The following is a 24,817-nucleotide window of genomic DNA, read 5'->3' as shown; positions in this document are numbered from 1 at the left end:
CATTTTGACCACACAGGCTTATCTAGTGACCAGCAGGCCGGGGTTTCTCTGACTCTGCACTTTGCTATCTTGGAAGTTACTTTATTTTGTGCCATATGCAGGATAAGAGATTCCAGAGAGGTGTCACAGTCTTGTATGGAGAAAAATTCAAGTAAAGCTACAAGTTAGTTTAGAACTCAGTACTTAATTTAGTTGCACTATTTGTCCTTGGTTGAAAGCTCTCCATAATTTAATTGATGTTCATTTATGGTATTAAAATATTTGATAATTTATTGTGTTTTAATTTCATTGTTGTGGACAAAGTAGCATCTAAAATTTTTTTGTTATAGTTAGGGCTGTCAAAAAAAATTCGAATTTGGAATATTCGTAGAATTTAAAATAAAAATGCATATTCGAATGCAAAAATGTTGCATTCGAATTTTTGGTGTGCGTTCAGGAGACTGCCTTAAGGCTTGGGTATAGCCTACTTCACATTCCGCGTTCCGTTCCGTCTCGTGGACAGCTGGTTGAGCTCGACATGCAGTATCCATCTCATCATTCACTTTGCGCATGCGCTGTTGTATGTGCACCATTCACGCGGTCTCAAAAACTTGCCTGCATACAGGGTGCGTGGCTGTCTGCGAGCCGTCTTGATGACGAAAATTACATAATGCGGACGGTGCGAGGACGCAGATGGCCGAAGTATACTTTGGCCTGTATCAGTGGCACACAAGATGCCATGGCGATGTAAGTGTCATTGCATTATAATGTTTTTGATAGCCTATCCAGTTTAAGCCACTAGATGCGGTGCTGCTGTGTTGTTAATTCAAAATATAGCAGAAAAAGAGAACATCAATGTGGAGAAGATCTTGTTTACATTAAAACTGAAACCACTTGCACTCGTGTCTCGCACAAGAGAGCTGCCTGTTTAGAAAGCCATGTAAAATTAATGTAAGTTCAACTTTTTAAAAACATATCTCGAGACTTTACGGTGGGTTTGTAGTAACATGTATGAAACTTTGTGCCCATTTGTGATACATCTATAGTTAAAACTTCATGATCCTCAAATGTAAACTATGCTTTGTTTTATCCCTTGTGAAATAATAATGCTGGTGTTAGTGTGTCTGTTTCGTTGTATCTGATTAAAGAAAGGTTTAATTGTGGTGGCTGAGCTCGTTAGGTTGAAATATATGGAATATGAGGGTGGGACAGTGGGAAGGTCATTGTCTCACTCGCTCTGGCAGAAGAATAAAGAATATGAATGGTGCACATTGTTGTTGTTGCTCATGTTTGTGAGGGGGTGGCGGTCGAGGGTGCGGGGGGTGAAGTGGGACTTTTTTTGAATGAAGACAAAGCATGTGGTTCACTGAAACCACATTATCCATGAGGAATTAAAGATGGCATCCTGAATCCATCTGACCATCATTTTGTGTGTGTTAGTCTCAGAAGACGTTTGCAAAGTTAGCAGATAATCAAGTTCTGGTTTTGATTTATAAGTTAAATGCCACAGAACATAATGTCAACTCATATAGAAAACAATGTTAATTGACCGACTTACACTATACATGAGTTGACTTTAAGACCATGAGACTTTTGTAGACTTTGTAAATAAAACAAGTTGTAAGATTATTGAAGTAACTGTTACTTGCCATTTCTTTATGAATTGTGAAACTTACTAGAAGATTCTGACAGAAATTTGCCGTTATACAAAATGTTTTTCAGTGTACCATTATGCATAATGAACCTCTCCACCACCATATTTGCCAGTTGGTAACAGACATTGCGGATGAAAAGAATCCTTTGTCTTTTTCTAATTGTATCTGAAATCCTAAATTTAGCAAAAGGGAAAAGATGACTCATCAGCCCGTATTACTCTTTCCCATTGCTCAAGTGTCAAGGTTTTGCGGCCCTTGCGGTACTGGGTTATTCATCTCCATGCGTTGTCATTGGATACACATTGTTTCTGAATAGCAGTCCTGTCATAAATTCCAGCTCTGACATGCAGGTTTGGATGATGCTGGGTCACAGAGGTGCTGATTCAATTCTCTGCTGATTTCCGAGGCTGGGCATTCAGAAATCATCCTATTGAAAGTCTGTCAATCCCTGATCCACGTTAAGCCATGTTTTGCACGTGTTTGTTCCCCTTTACTAAATAATGTAGCATTTTCTGTGAGTGATCTTTCTGTGGACATCAACTATTTGGTCTCTTTCAAACCGTTGGTTGTTGTTTTGGAAAGGCACACAACAAAATGTTAATTGTCAGACCTCTTTTATAGCTGTCAGCATTAATCAACCCAATGTGACTCACCTTTGCAGCTGCATTGGTAATTGAGATTTAATTACTTCAGGAATAAGCTCTTTTTCCTTCAGCGTTGCTGTTCGTTTGTCAATCCCCTGTATGTTCAAAATGACTTAAAGGGATAGTTCACCCAAAAATGAATGATTTACTGATTCTCAGTTCATTCAAACCTGCATGCAACCTTTCTTATATAAAACACTAAAAGAGATGTTTAGCAGAATGCTGCTCTTTTCCATACAATGGGAGCATTGAATTTGAAGCTGCCTAAATATGCATTTTGGACCATCAAAATGGTTGAGCCACTTGCATTAGATGGTGAATAATACTTTAAAATCTCTTTCTTTAATGTTTCATGTCTCATTATACTATTGTGCCTGGTCACAACATAAACTGAAAAAGCACTGGAACAGTTAAAATATCCAAATTATGAATATTATTAAAGAAAGTAAATATTTCGGTAAAGTAAATATTTTATCCTGTTCTCCTCATATAGTGTGTTTAAGTTAGAACCAGAAAGGCCTGTTAGGCTAGTTAAGTTGGTTAGCTAAAGGCTAATCACTTAGTTCATCACTTAGTTCTGTTTGACACTGAGAGATAAGAAAAAAAAGGGGAGAGTATGTGTATTTTCAATAGACACGCATGAATTCAGACATTAAATCTCCAGATGCTGTACAGAGTCATCGCCCGAAACAGGAAGCAGCTCAGACCTGTTTCAGAAACAGTGTCCTATCAGTCATTGCCCTGAGAGGAAATGACTTACACATTTACTTGCAACTTTACCATCTTCCATAGTTTTTAGATGATTTTATTGCCATTGTCATTTATTGTATTGTCAAGTATTGTCATTTCCCTACTTATAGTGTAAAGCAAAAATAATAAACCTATGAAATTCATTGTCATTTATTTTAGAGTGCAATTGTTTTACAATATATGGCTATTACTGTCATAGGAATAATAATAATATAAAATTGTTATTGTTATTATTATTATATTCTAATTTGTTTGGCTTCCTAAAACACCAGTGTGAATGTAATTTAGACTGAGACAGTAAATTAACAAATAAAAAGGGGGTTGAGTCCCCTTTAAAGTTGAGGTACAAGACTTTTTTCTGATTTAAGTTTTTTAAGTTAAGAGCATGGGTTGGAGCTTTTTTTTGGAGTTGGGTTGAACTTTCAAAGTACAAAATTAAAATTTTTCCCAATTCTTCATTTGTCTTTTTTATTTTAAATATTGCATTAAATATCGTATCGTGGACTTCATATCGCTATATGTGAGATTTTGATATTGTTACATCCCTAGTAACTATTTTACATTTTAATATATTTTTAAAATGTAATTTATCTCTGATGCAAAGCTGAATTTTTAGCATTATTACTCCAGTCTTCAGTGTCACATGATCCTTCAGGAATCATTCTGTGTGAAAACTTTTTAGTGAAAACTTAAAAAAAGAAACAGCATTTATTTGAGATTTTTATAACAAATGTAGAAGAGTTCACTACTGTCACTTTTGATTTATTTAACACATCCGTGCTTAATAAAAGTTTTTTTTTAAGTAAAATCAATCATCCCAATCATTTTTAAAAACATTTTTGAAAATATTTTTCAAGGTCATTTTATTTTACCAAAATCATGAATCACTCATTCCTGAATATCATCATTGGATCATTTTCTAGTTTTTGGGGAGTCACACAACACGACATGTGAACTAACCTTTCCTTGTCATAAAAGGGTCAAATTACCTGAAATTTTAGACTCCTTGACACAGTCATTGTGGTCTGTAAGGGTTCACTCTATAATAAATGTAACTGTTTCATGTTTTTTTTTCTTCTTTCATTACATGACAGATGTGTCAAACAAAAAAAAATAAAAAATTAAATCATAATTCAAAAAAATTATTATTATAAAATAGCATCATACTACACATTACACAAAATAGTTTTGAATAAATCAATAGACCCAGAGAAAAACTGAGCATCCATTCATTACTGTAACTCTTATGTGATGCATATCATGGCCTAGTGCACTCCAGCATATAAAATTTCCGATGAATGTACAATATGAAGCATTGCTTGACAGAATAGCAGTGAACTGTAACTGCTTGCTAAAGACTGTTGGTTTGAACACGTTGAGAGGAACTTATTATCTTGTTATTTGTGACACTGATACTCTGATGAAAACAGTGAGATATTGCCAGTTTCAGCTCAGTGCTGATTTCATCAAATTATTCTCAGCAATGCACATGTGCTTCATTTTACAGCTTTTTCTGGCCAAGAACCGCTCACTTAGACAGAAAGAGACCATCTGACCAGCATGACCAAACACAATTCATTTTGCTTTTAGAAATCTAAATCTAAAATGGATGAATCTACAATAATAATATCCTTTTAAAAGTGTAGACATAACCCTGCCAATCAAATCAGAGCTTGAGAGTTTGGCAAGTGTTGCAGTCATTGAACGGACTGTGGGCTGAGAGTAGTTCATATTCATCCTCATGATGGGCTCTTAGGTCATGCAAATCTTTGGAAGGACGTTGTGGAATTTGGGCTGGAGTCACTGAAAGAAAGTCACAGTCGTGACAGTGCATGGACAGCGTGCCAACCTCACACCCCCATTACAGATGCGTGATGACACCATTCCCCTGAATTAAGGATCAGTTTAACTTTTTGGGGGTTTGGGAAATTTGGGTTTCTCAGTAACCCTCGGCCAGCTTTGACGGTTGAATTACTGCAGCAGAAGGTCTCGAAGGCATTAGCGCAGTGTTAAATATTCTTGCCGCTCGACTGCAGAGGTAGCACATAGTCACTAACCTCTCACATGAGTAGACAATAGCTCAGTTACAGTACCAAACCGGTCTGTCGCCTTATATCCGTACACCCTAAAAAAGCTATTCCTGAGGAAACCTTAAAAATTCAACACAATCTGAGATGCTGCATTCAGACTATTATCTAATTTGGTCAGTTTGTTCACTGAATGTAAAATGCCTCATTGCAACTACATAATTCTTGTTCAGCAAATTTCAATAACGCTGTTAAATATGATTATGGAGTACATTTGACAAGAAAATACTTTTGAAGTCTTTCTTCTTTAAAATGTCACATTTAATTTTTATATTTTATTTGCTGATTCTTTTTTAGTATTTGTGAGTTTACTAGCGATTTCTGAATGAAAAATGTTTGATCATAAATCCTACATCTTTTTTTATTGTATTGTATGTGGTGGGGTGAAGTAGGACACGACTCGAGGATGAAGGTAAGTTCCCCGAAGGGTGGATTTTATTAATAGGAAGGGTGGTGAAAGGCATTGCTGTGAGGCGGTTTGGTGCTCGGTGCTCTGCGTCTTGGCTTGTCAATGCGCTGGTGCAGTGTGGGTCCGTGCTCTCCCGTGGTTGTTGGGGCTGGCGGTCACACGCTGCTCTCTGCGGGCAAAGGGAAAGACAAGTTTAGCCGAGTCTTGCGGAGACATCTTTCACCTCTGTGCCGGTTTGCAGGGTTTAAAAGAGCAGCGGCTGATGGGGAGCAGGTGTGGCCGCTCAGCCCGTGATTAGCAGGTGCAGGTGTGCCTGCTCTGTTTCCAGGGTGATGCTGATGAGAGCTTGGGACACGTGTCACACTCTGCCCCCCTAAGCGTCGTCCTAGTCCTCTGGAGAAGCGGGGAAATTGGGGGAGGGCGGGGAGTGGAGCCTGACAGACCTGCGAAAGCTGACCACAGGCGGGAGAGTCCGTTGGCGTTGGCCGTCCCCGCTCGGTGTTGTACGCTGAAGTTAAAGTCCTGGAGCGCGAGGAACCACCGTGTCACCCTGGCGTTGGTCTCCTTAGCCCGGGCCATCCACTGCAGGGGAGCGTGGTCGGTTAGGAGGGTGAAGTGGCAGCCGAGGAGGTAGTACCTGAGCTCCAGAACTGCCCACTTGACGGCCAACGCTTCCCTCTCTACCGTGGTGTACCACTGTTCTGCAGGGGTCAGCTTTCGGCTGATGAACATCACCGGGTGTTCCTCACCGTCGTGGCCCTGCGACAGGACGGCTCCCAACCCGGTGTCGGATGCATCAGTCTGCAGCAGGAAGGGGCGGTTGAAGTCGGGGGGACGGAGGACCGGTTCTGTGGTGAGGGCCGCCTTGATCCGGTGGAACGCTGCTTCCATCTCGGAGGTCCACGAGACCTTCTCCGGCTGCCCCTTCCTGGTCAGGTCTGTCAGGGGAGAAGCTAAGGAGGAGAAGTTAGGGATAAAGCAGCAGTAATACCCCGCCAACCCCAAAAAGGCCCGTACCTGTGTTTTAGAGGTGGGCCGCGGCACGGAGAGGATAGCTGCCACCTTCTTCTCTTGAGGCTTAATAAGGCCGCGGCCCACCTGGTATCCCAAGTATTTGGCTTCGGCAAGGGCCAGATGACACTTCCGGGGGTTGGCGGTCAGGCCAGCCCGGCGTAGTTCCGTCAGCACCCTCCGCAGCCGCTCCAGATGGTCCTCCCAGGTCTCTGAGTGGATCACGACGTCGTCGAGGTAGGCCGCCGTGTCGTCGAGGAGGACGTCCATCAGCCGTTGGAAGGTGGCCGGTACTGCCAGTGGCCACTTGGGGAAGAAAAGGCCGTTATCGGTTTTGCCTGATCCGTCAAGGGGACCTGCCAGTAGCCCTTGGTGAGGTTGAGAGTGGAAATGAACCGGGCCCTTCTTAATCGGTCCAGTAGCTCGTCGACGTGGGGCATGGGGTAACAGTTGAACTTGGAGACCTCGTTCAGGTGGCAGAAGTCGTTACAGAAGCGGAGGGTGCCGTCGGGCTTCGGAACCATGACGATGGGGCTGGACCATGGGCTGCGCGATGGTTCAATTACCCCTAACCTCAGCATCTCCTGTACTTCCTCCTCGATGGCGTGTAGCCAAGCCTCTGGGACACGGTAGGGCTGCTGCCGGACGATGGTGTGCGGATGTCGTGTTCTAAGACGTGGGTCTGCACAGGCTGGGCGGAGAACACATCCGGAAACTGACTGACCAGGTGCTGCAGCTCCGACTTTTGGGCGGCAGAGAGTTGGGGGTCCATATCCACAACCACGGGAGTCGAGCTGGTGTAGGCGGAGAGCTGGGGCCCGGTCCTGACCCGGCGCTTCAGAAGATTAATGTGGTAGAGTTGATCCTCCCTCCTTCTACCGGGCTGCCGTACACGGTACGTAACGGGGCCGACGTTTTCCGTAACTGTGTAGGGACCCTGCCAGGTGGCCAAGAACTTGCAGGTGGCCGTGGGCACCAGCACCAGGACATGGTCTCCTCGCTGGAACTCCTGTGGTTGGGCCGCCCGGTTGTAATGCCGTTGCTGCGCCTGCTGTGCCCTGACGAGGTGTGCCTGGACGATGTGCATCACTGTCAATCCGTTCCCTCATTTCACGCACGTGTTCGATGGTGGTTCGGTGTGCTGCCGGCTGTTGTTCCCAAGCCTCTCGGGCAACGTCGAGCAGACCGCGGGGCTGTCGGCCGAAGAGCAGTTCGAACGGAGTGAAGCCAGTGGAGGCCTGAGGGATTTCTCGAACGCCGAAAAGCACGTAGGGGAGCATCTGGTCCCAGTCCCGCTTGTCTTCGGCAGCCACTCGACGCAACATCTGTTTCAGGGTTTGGTTGAACCGCTCGACGAGCCCGTCGGTCTGGGAGTGGTACACCGTGGTGCGGAGCTGTTGGTCCTTTAGGAACATGCATACGTCCGCCATCATCCGGGACATGAAGGGGGTACCCTGGTCAGTCAGGATCTGGGAGGGGATGCCGACCCGGCTAAACAGAAGGAAGAGCTCCTGGGCTATGGCCTTCGTTGTGGCTTTACGGAGGGGAATGGCCTCAGGATACCGGGTGGCATAGTCCACGACGACCAGGATGTGTTCGTGCCCCCGGGCGGACTTCAGCAGCGGCCCCACCAAATCCATCCCAATCTGCTCGAAGGGCACCTCTATGATGGGGAGCGGTACAATCACCCCTAACCTAAGCATCCCATGCAACTCCCCCTCGAACGCTTGTAACCAATCCCATAAATGACGGACTTCAGCCTCTAGGCCCGGCCAGTGGAATCAGTCACAGAGGCGCTGGATCGTATTTTGGGTTCCCAGGTGGCCTGCCATTGGATGGGCATGGGCGATCTTGATCACCGCCTCCGTCTAGCTGTGCGGGACCACCAGCAGGGTTTTCTCCTCCCCCCGCCGCTGGGCGACACAGTAGAGCAGGCCGTTTTCCACGATGAAGTGGGGTGTTGGGTGGGGTGCCGGCTGAAGCTCCTTTCCTTCAGCCACCCTCACCTGAGCCCAAAAGTGTTTGTAGAGGTTAGGAGGAGGACGGGGCGACTATCACCCCTGGGGCTGTCGGAGGCCAGCAGCACGGGACGTCGTGGCCTTTCCTGCCTGGCTTCTTGGTTAGGCGGTTCCCGGCGGGGCTGGCAGGCTGGGTGACGGCGACGAGTAGGCAGTCGAACCCTGGCCAGTCCCTTCCAAGTAGGACCGGTATGGGTAGGTCTCGGACGAGCCCGACGTCTACTGGCCAGGCGCCGGTCGGTGCAGCGATGGTGACTCGCCGCGCAGGCACTTCTCTGGTGTCGCCGTGCACACAGTTTATAGGGAGAAACGGCGTTTCACCCTCCGGGGAAACGGCGGCGCTCTCTCCCCTACCTCCCGGTGTTGGGTGGCCTCCGCCAGCTCTATGGCCTCGACGAGTTCATCCACGTTGGTCGGGTTCTGCATGCCGGCAGCCTGCCATAGCGGGCGGGGAAAAGCCCGTAGGAGGCGTACGGTGGTGTACAGTGGGACCCCCGGCCAGCAACCAGTGTTGGGCCAGACGGGAGAGACTAGCAGCTTGGGCCCGGGCCAGCTGCTGTGGGTCGAAGGTCCACTCATTGAACAGCTGGGCAGCGATGATCGGAGACAACCCCATCCATCCCAGGATCTCCTTCCATAAGTCCTCGTAAGAGGTGCTTTGTTCCGGGGGAAGCGCGAAGTACGCTCGCTGAACCTTTCCCGTGAGCAGTGGTGCCACGATGCACGCCCATTCCTCCTTGGGCCACGCCTCCCAAGTGGCTACGGTCTCAAACATCTGGAGGTACATCGTCACATCATCGTGGCCGTCATCCTGGGCAGCAGCTGGGTTGCCTGGACACGGGGGTCAGGTAGCGGAGTTTGCGGGGCTGTGGCGAGGCGGAGCGCGGCCAACTCACGTTCGGTTTCCCCCTGCCGGGTGGCCATGTGCTCCATGATTTGCTGCTGGCGGATGCTCACCTCGGTGAGGTGCTTCAACAGCTCTTCCATCTTTGGGGGAGGAGCGCCACCTGGGAAACCAGAGAAACTACGTGAGGTAAGGAACGTGGGGAAAAAAAACAAAAACCAATCCAAACCAGTCCAATTCGTAGCACGTGGTGTGGGGTGGGATCGTCGGTGTCCTCTTCACAGTCCTGCCCGCATTCTCCACCAGTGTGGCGGGGTGAAGTAAGACACGACTCGAGGATGAAGGTAAGTTCCCCAAAGGGTGGATTTTATTAATAGGAAGGGTGGTGAAAGGCATTGCTGTGAGGCGGTTTGGTGCTCGGTGCTTGGTGTCTTGGCTTTTCAGTGCACTGGTGCAGTGTGGGTCCGTGCTCTCCCATGGTTGTTGGGGCTGGCGGTCACACGCCGCTCTCTGCGGGCAAAGGGAAAGACAAGTTTAGCCAAGTCTTGCAGAGACATCTCTCACCTCTGTGCCGGTTTGCAGGGTTTAAAAGAGCAGCGGCTGATGGGGCGCAGGTGTGGCCGCTCAGCCCGTGATGAGCAGGTGCAGGTGTGCCTGCTCTGTTTCCAGGCGACGCTAATGAGAGCTCGGGACACGTGTCACATGTAGCACAATAAATTGATCTAACATTTTGGTAGCCTTGTATATTTAGTTTTATTGGACACTTAATGTGCTATCTTTGTTTCTGTAGGTGTAATAACCTTGTCAACAAATGTAAAAACATGGACATCAACAAGTAACTAAGAATAATGGCAAAACTATGGAGCCCTGCACATGACATGCAAGAAAAAATAAATAAATTGTGCGCACGATTTACTAATTTGTTTCCTTGATGTACTAAAACGTGCACAAGATTACTATTTCATTTCCTCTATGTATTATAACGTGTACACGATTATTATTTCATTCCCTCGATTTACTAATTCGTTCCCTCCATTTGCAAAAACGTGCGCATGATTACTATTTAGTTCCCTCGATTTACTAATTCGTTCCCTCGATTTGCTAAAACGTGTGCACGATTACTATTTCATTCCCTTGATTTACTAATTTGTTCCCTCGATTTGCTAAAATGTGCACGATTACTATTTCATTCCCTCAATTTACTAATTCGTTCCCTTGATTTGCTAAAACGTGCACACGATTTCTATTTCGTTCCCTCGATTTACTGTTTCGTTCCCTCAATTTACTAATTCGTTCCCTCGATTTGGTAAAACGTGCACACGATTTCTATTTCGTTCCCTCGATTTACTATTTCATTCCCTCGATTTACTAATTCGTTCCCTCGATTTGCTAAAACGTGCACACGATTTCTATTTCGTTCCCTCGATTTACTAATTCGTTCCCTCGATTTACTAAAATGTGCATACAATGTCTATTTCGTTCCCTCGATTTACTGTTTCGTTCTCTCGATTTACTAATTCGTTCCCTCGATTTGCTAAAACGTGCGCACGATTTCTATTTCATTTCCTCGATTTACTATTTCGTTCCCTCGATTTGCTAAAACATGCGCACAATTACTATTTCGTTCCCTCAATATACTAAAACATGCACACGATTACTATTTCATTCCCTCGATTTACTAATTAGTTCCCTCGATTTGCTAAATCATGCACACAATATACTAATTCGTTCTCTCGATTTATAAATCGTGTGCACGATTTAGCAAATCGAGGGATCGAATTAGTAAATTGTGCACACAATTTATAAATCGAGGGAACGAAATAGTAAATTGTGCACACGATTTAGCCTACTATTTTTTCCTGCATGCCATGTGCGGAGCTCCGTACAAAACAACAAACAGGGTTTTTTGTTGGTTTTTTTTTTTGTGACCAAAAAAATTGTCTTGAGTCTTGACTAGTTGGGACATTTATTTATTTTAAAAATTTACAATTCTTAGTGTTTGTGACTCAAAATGTCTTGTAAACTTGCTTTTTTACAGTTTATAGCAAGGAATAATAGCTGGATGTTGACCAGTTTATCATTTTTGATGATAGTTTATACTATGTAAATTGATCTAATGCCACATTAAGCTCTTGTTCAAAGTCATACATCATTTTAGAACGATACAGTATGTACATTTTCAGGTGCCATCTGTCTTTTTTAAGATTGTCATCATGTTTCCGTCACTGTCCCACCATTCTCTCATAATCTATTTCTGTCCCTCTCACTTCATACTTTTACTGTAAATCCCATCCAGATATTCAAGGCTTCAGTTTTCTGCACGTGGCAACGTACTCTTTGTTAATGCCCAGTAGTTTCATGTTTCCACAGGTTTCATTGTCCCACCCCACCCCCTTTAGTGGCATCACAGAGGACGCAAAAGCTGGACATAATCTGCAATGATCATAATGGCTTTATATAATATCTGGAACAGTCACAGGTACATAAACACAGAGCAGCACAGAGAAAAGAGGACGAGTGGGTCTGCAAACACAAATCATCAAAAAAATAAAAATAAATAAATAATTCACAGATACCCAGAAGTGGTGAATTAATGAATGAACAGTAAAAGTAAAAGCAAATACAAAGCAAAATCATATTTTTATTCACCAGATTTGTCTGGGATCTGTCTGGTTTAGGTCTTCATATTGCCTAACACTGACAAAAATTTAAAGAAAATTCTGGGATAAACTATTTAAAGCAATTATTCTACTGTTCATATCTGAAATCAGGGTTTCTGCAGGTCTTAAAATAGTCTTAATTCACCCTTTCACAAATTACAGCCTTAAAAGGTGTTAAATCAGAGCTGACAGTCTTACATTCATAAAGTTACGGCATTAATGTTACATGTACTGCAAAAAAAAAACAAATAATAATATATATATATATATATATATATATATATATATATATTTTTTTTTTTATCTTTGTTTTCCATTACCAATATATAGTAATCCTTAAATCAAGATACATTTACTTGATAGGCAAAATTAAGATATGACATTGCTTTCTGAGAAATTGAGCAAAATTAATTGAGTTTGTATGTAAAATTAAAACAATCATCTTCCAATATATATATATATATTTTCATTGAAGTAAATTTATTTTTCTGACCCATTTGGTCATGTTATGGTCACAAATTCACTTCATTTTGATACTTGAAGGATCAGAAGGTACAGTAAAAGTTATTTCAATATACTTTATTTGGTCTTAAAAAGTCTTTAAAAAGTCAGAAACCCTGGGAACTGATCTGGGATGGGGGCTGTTAAAATCCCAAAAACACCTTTATAAAAGTGCATGCCTTGAATGTTTAAACCTAGTTTCCTGATGGTTTGCATGCTCTCAGAAGTGACCTTAGTAACACATGAGTTCATCCAACTATAAAAGTATTTCCAAATCATCTGAAAAGACAACATTACAGCTCAAATAACAAACCTTCCACTGAACAACAGATTATCATAATTACATTGTGTCAGCCCATAGACTTCCAGTGTAAGAAGATGATTTTTTTTTTGTTGGATTTTATTAGCTCTTATATTACATTCTTTGGTAACAGACATTATGCTGCAGATGCTGTTCATAGAGCTTAAGTCGTTTTACACCCGGAACACTCCTTAGATGATCTCTTTGTCACCACACTGTGCAATAAACACTGCCATGGACATTCAGAGTGAGCTGTAATCATAATATAATTTTTATGACAGTTTCTACACGTCGCTTGTTGACTTTTACTTGAAAAAATTGGCAGACATAAAAAAAGGATCTCTAAACATCGGCTTTTATGGCAAGAGATGTTCTCAGTGTCAGCGAATATGTCACTTTCGAAGCCGGTGTGTGAGAACAAGCTGCGATGGAGTCAGGAAAATATATTTATTTGATGATTTGTGAGTTGAAAGACAAAGAAAAGGAGACAGAGGAGAAGATTGACAGAGAGTAAAGGAGTGAACGGTGTTTCTCTTTCTGTGTCCCAGCGCTTGTGATGGTTATTGCTAATAAATCTTGAGCGCGAAGGAGAGAGGTGTCAAGTTGCACAAACAGAACGGCCAAGTGTGTGTGTGTGTGTGTGTGTGTGTGTGTGTGTGTGTAAACCCACTGACCTCGCCCTCTGGTGAAGAGCGAGCAATTAGGACCTGCCTGTGATATAAACACACAGCTGATAACACACACAGATCATAACCAATAGTCAGTCAAAATATATATATTTGTTTTAATGTCAAACAAGTATATTTTGATTCATTTTAAAATATTCTTGAATCTATTATGGCTTGCTGATTATGAAGATATTTTTTATTTGTATTATTATTAATTATTATTATTCAGATAGTTATTGTCTTAAATAGGTAATGCATTTTTATTACAGTGGCTTTACAAATCATCATATTAGGGATGAATTATTTAATAATAATTTATTAAACAGATTATTTGCATGTTATGGCTGATAAATACATAAATCGCCAATGTTTAAATTCTGTACTGTTGTCCAGAATAAATAAACATTCTGTTCTAATGTCTAGATACATAAAAATAAAACAATAAAAACGCAATCATTTTAAATGCTTCAAGTAAATATAAGTATATCCGAAGATAAAATGCTAAAATGCTTTAAAATTTTCTCAATTTCCTGTTTTACCTTTTGCTTTACTCTGTTTTGCTCTGTTTTACCCTGTTTTACATTAAGTTGTTATTTGTTTAAACATGTTAAACTGACTGCTCTATAGGTGTAACACTATTGTTGATGTCAACAGTCAAAACACTAAAAGTGTCCATTTGCACGTGCACACTGGCTCACACACACACACACATACACACACACAGACCAGGCCTGGTTTTGCTTGAACAGAAACTCTAATGTAAACAGAGCTCATAGCCATCTGCCTAATGTCAGTGTGGCCAGCAGGCTCAGCCTCTCTCTCTCACACACACACACACACACACACATACTGCGCTACAGCATTGCCTCTCGCCTGTCCCTTTGCTTTCTCATTTCATATTCTGTGTGCAGGAGCAAAACCATTGTTTGTAAAATCTATTATTTTATATCACGTAGAGCAGCACACAGTACAACACTGTCTCTGTTATCACTTTAGATAAATCCTCTGTAGTTTTCAGAACAGACATAAACTATCTAGGCTATTAGATTAATATGGCTGCTAATAAACCTGCCTGTTTGTAAAGTGGCAGTGAGAAATTATTTTATAGTTCATAGCTTACTCTTAATATCAAATGGTCATGTTTGATCTGGGCATTGATTGGTAGATGAGAGTGGAAGAAGGCTTATTGACTGATTACTTTTCCACCATTATTAGCTCTTAATTTAGGGGCGATTGACCTCAGACTGAGTTAAGGACTGAACAACTCCAAACTTGAGTATAGATTATTATAGATAATAAGAAACCAAATCACCTTATTCAAATAATCTTTACATCACAGAAATAAATTGCATTTAATTATATATTCAAATAGAAAACAGTTATTTTAATTTGTAATAATATTTCACATCATTACTGTTTTTACTGTATTCTTAATCAAATAAATGCAACCTTGGTAAATATAAGATACTTTTTTCAAAACATGCACAGACCTGAATATTTCTGAACATGCCTTCATTATTAGCTATCATTATTAGATCTTATCTTAAGTAGATTTGCTGCATTTATTGATTTTTTAAACCTTTTTTAATGTAACTTGTGTAAAATTTTGGTGGTTAAGTCAAAAAACATCATTTGCCATTTCAGTATACATTAAGACATTTTTCAAATAAAATATTGTTACATGGCTGAAAAAGTAACAAGATATAATTTATTAAACATATTGCCCTTCATGCAATAAAATATCTGAACTTTATTGAATCTGCTTTAGCAATATTAATTTTACCTTTTTACCTACTATTTTGGTTATATTTTCTCAATCAAATATTGTAATGAGCTTTGCATAGCCACGAATGGCTTCTCAACACCCACATAATATCTACTCTATATTTTAAGATAGGCTTTTTAGGAAATAGGCCAACAAGTGTTTCATAGTGATTGTGCAGTGTTTCAGACGTGTGTAATGGTGTGAACCGTGTGACCTGGAGTAACCCCCATCTCTCTCCCATTACCCCCTCCTCTCATTCACACAAAGGAAGTTACAGTGTTGGCTCGGCTTCAGGCTCCATTTTTAGCTCTGTTATGGCTCCCCTATTGTAAACTTCTCTTCAGGAAGTAGCCTCTCCGGGTCAGAGTTTGGCTTTTTTTCCCATACTGCAGTTGAGTAAAGCCCTAGAGGACGACAGATGTCCCAGGATTCCAGAGCGCTGAGCTAAAGCCGTTTTGGTTGAAAGGTTCAACTGATCACTGAGTCTGCTTTTCTTTTTTCTGCTCCCCTCAGCTGAGTGCAAACGTGCTGATCTTCCTGTGCACCAACATCATTGGGATCTGCACCCACTACCCAGCAGAGGTCTCTCAGAGACAAGCCTTTCAGGAGACGCGAGGCTACATCCAGGCCCGACTGCACCTGCAAAGAGAAAACCAGCAGCAGGTCAGTTCAGCATGGAGGCCATGACCTTCACTGGAACAGTTTACTAGCTACACTACTGTTCAAAAGTGAGTTTTTTTTTTTTTAATTTGTACTTTTATTCAGCAAAGGTACATTAAATGGATCACAAGTGACAGTAAAGACATTTATAATTTTTACAAAAGATTTATATTAAAAAAAAAAGATTTCCAAAAATTTCAACAAATTCTTCAACAAATGTATATTCATCCATTGTAGGGGGCTCATAATATACTGTATTGATTATCATTGTGACATTTTTACAAATTTTATATTGATATCATGTTACTGATATCATACTGTAAATAATCCATCTGGTTGACACTCCAAAAAAGTAGGTGACAGTATTGCTGAAAATAACAGAACAGAAAAAACAACGCAGTATGTAGCTACTAATGCTGCACAAAATCTGCAAAAAAGTAAAAAAAAAAAAATAATAAAATCTGAAATATTTGTGCACATTTTTTCTGAAATTAATCACTATCAATCACGATTAATCCCACCTAACATTAAAGTTTTAAAATATACTCTTATTTAGCAATAATTTCATGTTCAAATTGATGCAGAAACAACATAAAGACACCATATTTTTTAATATTTGTTTAATGGCATATTTTTTATGACTGATGCCAATACCACTGATGTCTTTAGGAAATTGTTCTTTTTTTTCCCTAATATTTAACCATTGACTGACTAATTCAACATTACAGTGATATAATTGAGAGCTATTAAGTTTAACATTTATTAGTCTTACCCTGCGTCCCAGTGTGCATACCATCCACCCTATCTGTCCTAAATAGTATTGAGAATTACTAATATCACATAGAATTTAGGATGGATAGTTTGGACTCAGACTAAGTCTTTCAGTTTCCTGTCCCTCATGTTCCTGTTTCCTGTCTTAATTGTTTTCAGGTGCTCCTTGTTAACTCATTAGCCCGTGTGTATTTAAAGCCCTCATGTTTCCCTTGTCTCTTGTTGAGCTTTGATTAGTGAAACCCACAGTTTGTGAGCTCTGTTATGGTTCTGGTCATGTTTGTTGAAGTGAAGTTCAAGTCATCATTTGGTTCTGTTTATTTTCTATTTGTTTGATGCTTTTTGAAATAAACTGCTCTTGAGTTCAACTCTACTCTCCTTCAGTGGACTCAGTGTTACACTTACAAACTCTATTTGGCCAAAAAAAGAAAACATGAAATAAACAATGTTAAAGATGAATTGGTAACACTTTCCAATAAGGTGCTATTTATTAACATTAGTTAACAAACTAACAATGAAACATACATCTAAAGGATTTATTAATCTTTGTTAATGTTACTTTTATCATTTACTAATACATTAAAATCAAAAGTTGTATCTGCTGATATTATTTAATGAACCTGTGGTAACTTGAACTAACAATGGACAGTTTTTTTTTTCTTTAATAAAGATTAATATATACTATAACACATTTATTGCTCATTGTTAGTTTATGTCATTTACTAACATTTTTATTTCTATAGATATTGGAATTATGTTGTTATCATTCATTCTTTTGGCCATGATAAACATGTAGTTAACATCTGATATCGTGACAGTCATAACTAAAATAAATTTGTTGATTCCCAATCAACAAAATTTCATAAAATCTTGTCTCGTGATATTAAATGAAATTTGAAATCTCATCCCATTCTATGAAAATTAAATGGCTACTGTGCCTATTTTCAACCCTTTGTCAGCTGAATGTCTGACACCAAGGTGTACACCAAACAGATGGTTCTTTCACAAAATATGGCATCTGCTCTGAATCTATTGATGGTCCAGTTCATTTTGTTAAATTTAATTCTATTCTACGTATATAAATCTAATAGAGATTTAATAAAATAAACACTGTTGTCAGTGGACAGGCCAGCAAAATATATGCACTGGGATGCTGATGTTTAACAAACAACAACTATATAAGGATAGGATGTTTAATCTTCAGTGAGAAGAACTGCATGCTAATCTTTCTTTCTTTCTCACTCACTCACACACATTCCCTTTCTTTTCCCCTCTCTACAATTTTCAGGAACGCCTGTTGCTGTCTGTTTTGCCAAGACATGTCGCCATGGAAATGAAGGCTGACATCAACGCTAAAAAGGAAGACATGATGTTTCACAAGATCTACATCCAGAAGCACGACAATGTCAGGTGAGCAATGCTATTATGCGTCAAACTCTGCCACATTAACTACGACTGGATTAGATCATGAAACACAATCTAATCGAGTGATCAAAGAATATTTAGGATATTATTGCTTTTATAGTAATTTTATAGTATTTTCCCCACCGTCTTTAGTTCACCCCAAAATGAAAATTCAGTCATTAATTACTCACTTTCATGTCGTTCCAAACCCATAAGACCTTCGTTCATCTTCGGAACGCAAATTAAGATACTTTTGATGAAATCCGAGAGCTTTCTGACCCTTCATAGACAGCAACACAACTGAAATGTTCCCAGGTCCAGAAAACCAGTAAATACATCAGTAAAATAGGCCATGCGACATCGGTGGCTCAACTTCAGTTTTGCGATGCTACGAGAATACTGTTTTTTGCGCAAAGAAAACAAAACTAACATAATTTACTCAACCATTCTTCTCCCCTGAGTTACGTCATCCGCCCTTTTGGAGAGTACCCAAGAACATATTGGATGTAATCAGCATTGTTTACGTTTGGGGGGAAAGCACGTGCATGAACGTAATGTGCGTAATAAGCGTTAATAATAATAATAATAATACATTTTATTTGTAATGCGCTTTTCTTAAACCCAAAGCGCTACAGTAATAAAGTAATAAATAAAATAAAATAAAAACACCAAAAGCAATACAACAATTCATTAGACAAAGACAGTCTTAAATAAATGTGTCTTAATCAACTTTTTAAAATAACCCAACGTTGGTGCATTTCTGACGGGCAGAGGAAGGACATTCCATAGCTTAGGGGCTTTGTATGAAAAGGCTCTTTCCCCCATAGTCTTTAGCTTACATGATGGCTGGTGAAGTGAAAGAGAAAAGAGAGAAAAGGTCTAAGTCGAGCTATGTTTCTCAGGTGGAAAAATGCAGTTTTAGAGATGTGTTTTATGTGTGCTTCAAATGATAATTGTGGATCAAAAATGACACCAAGATTTCGCACCTGTGAAGTGGGGATTACTGTACAGGAATCAACAATCAAACTGATCTGCTCTGCCTTACGAGTAGCTGCCACTGTACCAATCTGCATCAGTTCGGTTTTGGAGCCATTCAGCTTCAGGAAGTTGTTATGCATCCAGATACTGATCTCTGCTAAACAACCACGCAAAGCTATTAATGAGCAATGGACATCAGGACTAGTGGTGATGTAAATCTGCGTATCATCCGCATAGCAGTGATTCCCAAGACCATGTTTCCTAATGATCTGTCCAAGTGGAAGCATATAAATGTTAAATAATATTGGACCCAATACTGAACCCTGAGGAACTCCCTGTCGAACAGGCACGGTATCTGAATTGTAGTTACCCAAGCCAACGAACTGGGCACAATTCGTTAAATAAGACCGAAACCAATTGAGGACAGCTCCAGAAAGACCCAACCAATTTTCCAGCCTGTCAAGCAGAAGAGAGTGACATATAGTGTCAAAAGCAGCACTGAGGTCTAACAAGACCAAAATACTGCATGCACCGGAATCCGCCGCGATAAGAAGATCATTTACGACCCTAATTAAAGCGGTTTCAGTACTATGCCCTCTTCTGAACCCAGATTGAACAACACGCTCAAGAACTTTAGCCAAGAATGGGAGGTTAGAAATCGGCCTGTAATTGGATAAATCAGAAACATCCCAACCAGTCTTCTTAGGAACTGGTGTAATGCCAGCTATTTTTAGTTCTGGAGAAACAATTCCAGAAGTCAATGACAAGTTCACAATTGAAGTCATAAAAGGGCAGATTGATGCAAGGCAGTTCATAATGACCGAGCAGGGAACCGGATCTAAAATACTGGTTGTAGAGTTCATGGACTTCACTGTACTTATAATAAAATCATCTCCGACCATTTCAAAGTTTGAAAAGGTAGTAGTTGGGAAGTTTGAAGGCTGGATATTAACTAGCTCAAGAGGAGCAATGGTATTTAAAGTGCTATATATACCCTCAACCTTACCGGTGAAATAATGAAGAAACTTATTACACTGGTCAACAGAGGAATGAACAACGGCCTTAGTTGGTTTGAGAAGATTGTCAACAGTCTTAAACAGCGATTTAGAATTTGTTGCAGCGTTACCAATGATGCTTGAGTAGTAGCTCTTACGTGCAGTATTCAAAGCAGAATGGTAAGCAGACTGTTGTTCAGTGTAAAGAAGCCTGTGCACTGTCAGGCCAGATTTTTTGTACTGCCGTTCTAATTGTCTTCCGGCGGCTTTCATTAAACGTAAATCCGGGGTAAACCATGGACAGGGTTTCCTAAAAGTAACAAGCCGTTCTCGCACAGGTGCGAACTCATCCAAAAGTGAGGAAAGCATGGAATTATAGTGCTCCACGGAGTTAGTAGTGGGAAGCCCAGAGACAAAAGTCGAAAAAAGAGTGAAGTCCAGGTGAAGCACCATTGACTTTAAAAACCAAACATTCAAATGATGAAACAGTAGGAGCATCAATAACATCAAGTGATATATTTGATACAAATATTGCAGCCAAGCCACCACCCTTACCAGAAGCTCGAGGCACGTCAATATATTTATATCCAGATGGGGCACACATGTTCAAATTAAGATAGTCATTGTCTTTATGCCAAGTTTCACTGAGACAGAGAATGTCAATTTTCCTGTCAAGGATAGTGTCAGTGATAAGTGCCATTTTATTGTTTATTGATCTCGTGTTGAAGTGAGCAAGTCGCATAGTGCTACAGCACACATTCGCCGCGGGTTTTTGAGAGAGAACCTCAGGATAGTGTAGGTTGCCATGGGCGATTCCACGGCAACCAGAAGTACGACGCAGCGAGCGCCTGCGGTTCGACCAAAGTGCAGTGACTCCAGCACCGGCAGTAGAGCGACTCAGACGAGAGCCTCTATGATTATAACTAGGCCGGCGGAGGAGATGCATGGAACGCAAAGTTTGTATGACGCTGATATCTGAACGGCTATGGTGTCCCAGGGACAAGAGATCAGAGAGAGAGTACCTCAGCATGGTGAAGCCCAGAAGTTCAATCCACTGCTTTACGCTGGTTCCTGATAAAATCGGCAATAATCCAGGCAATAATCCAGGTGATCATATGAAGTCGCATGATGACATCCAAGAGTTGTTACACAGCCATTGCACACGGAGAACTTGACGCAAACCAGGGACCTGCCCGATCCCACACGGAGACAGCAGCAACAGGCAGAGACAGAGCAGGTGAATCACGGCAAACAAATGCGACCAGCAGCAGACAGACCAGGGGGAAACACTCCAAAGCGCTGGCTCAGACAAGGTAAATATGTGGAAGTCCAGCAGCAAGTTAAGACTCAAAAAGTTTAAAATTATTCAGAAGAGTTTAAAATTAATTAAAATAATAAACAACTAAAATACGGCAGGAGAAGTGGCAGCCAAACGTGCGCCAACGTCCTCTCCGAAAACCGGAAGCGCTGTCACAACAAGTGTTGTTTACGCTTAGGGGAAAGCGTGTGTATGCATTGTAATACTCTTCTAAAATGGTGGAAGCCGTCATTTGGTGGAGAAGAATGGTTGAGTAAATTATGTTATGCAAAAAAAAAGTATTCTCGTAGCATCGCAAAACTGAAGTTGAGCCACTGATGTCACATGGACTGTTTTACCGATGTATTTACTACGTTTCTGGACCTGGGAACATTTCAGTTGCGTTGCTATCTATGGAGGGTCAGAAAGCTCTCGGATTTCATCAAAAATATCTTAATTTGTGTTCTGAAGATGAACGAAGGTCTTACGAGTTTGGAACGACGTGAGGGTGAGTAATTAATGACAGAATTTTCCTTTTGGAGTGAACTATCCCTTTAATTACACTTGAATTATTCCTAATTGACTGACCATTATTTTATTTAGAAAGTAAATAGTCAGTTTTGACATCTGTAAACTTCAAATGGAATAATAATTTTTCTCAGTTTTTCTTTATTTTTTTATTTTTTTGAAGCATTTTTACAACCAGCCGATCCTTTGATTATTAGCGTTAGCCTTTAGCTAAAGTTGCTCACCTGGTTTTTATCATCTCCTGTTGCCGTGTGGCCCTTTCTTTGTTTATTTTTCACTCTTCACATTGATCTCTCCTGCCTCTTTCACTCTTTTTTTCTTTGCTTTAGCTCTGGGAGCTCGTAATAGGAGCATTGGGGCTTTTCTTTTGAAATGTGGTCAGCTAATTATTGCAAGAGAGGGAATAGTTAATTATCAGTCACTAGACTAGCGCTAACCCCAGAAGATACTGAAATGAAGCCATGATTCAATTAAAGCGCTCCACAGCGCCTGCTCTGACACAGCCTCAGAGTGAATTTCCCCTCAGCTCAAGGGATTCACACATTCATACTGTATACTTATCTACCTAGTTGTTATGGTATTGACCTCTATGCTTTCAAACATTAAAATTAAAGCTTTTTTAATCTGTCTTAATTCATTTTGTTTTATTGGCATGACATTTTAGTAGTGCTGTCAAATGATTAATAGTGATGAATCGCAACCAAAATAAAAGTTTTTGTTTACACAGTATATGTTTGTGTCAGACTGATGCATATTATAAAAGACAAAGCAACAATTCATACAGTTTAAATCTCTTCCTCTCTCTCTCTGTGTGTCTTTGTCAGTATTTTGTTTGCAGACATTGAGGGTTTCACTAGTCTGGCGTCGCAGTGCACTGCTCAGGAGCTGGTCATGACTCTAAACGAGCTGTTTGCCCGCTTTGACAAGCTGGCTTCGGTGAGCACATCTCTTAACACATGCCTAAAAGATGCTATGCTTTTTGTTGCAGCATTGTCTGTTTACTATGGTGACAACATGAAGTCTGTGTTAAATAAATTGTTGAGATTGCATGATATTACAGTAGTTACAGTAGTACAATGTTACGAATACAGTCTTCACGTTTCAATTCAAATACAACATGATTCAATATATATAAAACATGAAATACACTACTGTTTTGTGAATGTGACTTTAGTAAATATATCAGGATTCTTTCTATTCATCAGAGAATCCTAAAAATGTATTATGGTTTCCACAAAAATATTAGGCAGCACAACTGATTTCAACATTGATAATAATAAGAAATGTTTCCTGAGCAGCAAATCAGCATATTAGAATGATTTCTGAAGGATCATGTGACACTGAAGACTGGAGTAATGCAGATTTACTGTACATCACAGGATTAAACTACATAAAATATATTAAGATTTTAATCTTAATATCAGTGGGCGGGGCTAAACAGGCAGAGCTGTAGAAGCAGGTGTAGATGATCATCTGTGGAGGCGGTGCTTATCCACACTATGACATCATAGAGTCGTACATTTCACAACCTGTGGTTTTGGCAGATTGGCTTCAATAAAAGCTGTTTTTAAACTAATGAGAAAGTTTTTAGTTCTGAAACTTACAGGATGTTTTTATAGTACAATTACCTCTTGTACTATAAGATCAAGGGAATTTTGTTTTCTCAGTTCATGACCCCTTTAAATATAACTGCAAAAATAAATTAATAATAGTAATAATTTTATTGCACATTATTAGTGAAAGTGAAAAGTGAAAGTGATGTGACATACAGCCAAGCATGGTAACCCATACTCGGAATTCGTGCTCTGCTTTTAACCCATCCAAAGTGCACACATACAGCAGTTAACACACACACACACCGTGAACACACACCTGGAGCAGTGGGCAGCCATTTATGCTGTGTCACCCGGGGAGCAACTCTTGCATATCATCACTCTTCAAGGACACCTCAGTCATGGTATTGAAGGTGGAGAGAGAACTGTACATACACTCCCCCCACCTACAATCCCTGCCGGCCCGAGACTCGAACTCACAACCCTTGGATTGCAAGTCCGACTCTCTAACCATTAGGCCACGACTTCCCCACGACTTCTATTAGGTTTTTTAAATTAAAATAAAGTGATGATACTATTATATATTCACTTAAAAATACAATGGTAATATTACCATTTTCTTTACTTTTTCCTTTTTTACTTTTTTAAAAACGTTTATATGAATTTTATATAATTTAAACATTTTATGTGGGTTTTCATCATTTTCAAACCTTAAATGAACAAACATTTTTTGTGGTTGGTTGCCGGCAAGTAAGTCTAATAGTCTCTATGCGCTGACAGGTTTAGCACTGCTAAGTGAAGTGCGTCAGTGAACCAAATGTCAAAAATGCATTTTGCTCTGAAACCAGCAGCACATAGCCTTAATTTATGCTTTCAGTTTGAATGGAAATCTTACACAGTATTACAGTTAGTAAACCTAAAACAGTGATTGTGCATTAACAGCTGTAAGCCATGTCGATATGCAAATGAGTGGTCTGAACTTCTTCACACAGCATTTTTTTTTTATTTTGGTTGCGCATATGCACCTGTGGACCACTTATGTGCACCTCTGGATATGACCCCTTCAAGCATTATTAGTAAGAATGTAAAGTTTCATTTAAAAGCTAAAAAATCCATGGCAATACATTGTAAACTATCAACATTTATTAAAATAACAATGCAATATATACACGGTGCTGTTGCAGTCAGTGGTGGGCTTTTTGTTTGGGGTTCACATAATCGCTGAGGGTTGGGAGTCTCGGCTCCAGGATGTGGGAGTGAGGCTTCCCAGAGGGCATCCTCAGCATGATCTCCACCACAGCGCAGAAGCTGTTTTGTGGTGTAGCCGAGAATAAGAACG

The 24,817-nt window shown here is 40.7% G+C and overlaps 1 protein-coding gene across 2 annotated transcripts in view; it reads left to right on the top strand.

Annotated features, from left to right (window-relative positions):
• The window catches only part of LOC109066789 (adenylate cyclase type 6-like), a 54,023-nt gene that overhangs the window by 16,862 nt on the left and 12,344 nt on the right, over positions 1-24,817 (top strand). For both annotated transcript variants that reach the window (XM_042750856.1, XM_042750855.1), the window contains exons 4-6: positions 15,806-15,955; positions 18,012-18,133; positions 22,750-22,861. In XM_042750856.1, coding sequence (XP_042606790.1) covers positions 15,806-15,955; positions 18,012-18,133; positions 22,750-22,861 — 384 coding nt within the window. The remainder of the gene's footprint in view (positions 1-15,805; positions 15,956-18,011; positions 18,134-22,749; positions 22,862-24,817) is intronic.

Source organism: Cyprinus carpio, chromosome B23 (genome assembly GCF_018340385.1).
Source record: "Cyprinus carpio isolate SPL01 chromosome B23, ASM1834038v1, whole genome shotgun sequence".
NCBI classification, from domain to species: Eukaryota; Metazoa; Chordata; class Actinopteri; order Cypriniformes; family Cyprinidae; genus Cyprinus; species Cyprinus carpio.
This window is presented reverse-complemented; position numbering and strand designations above follow the sequence as displayed.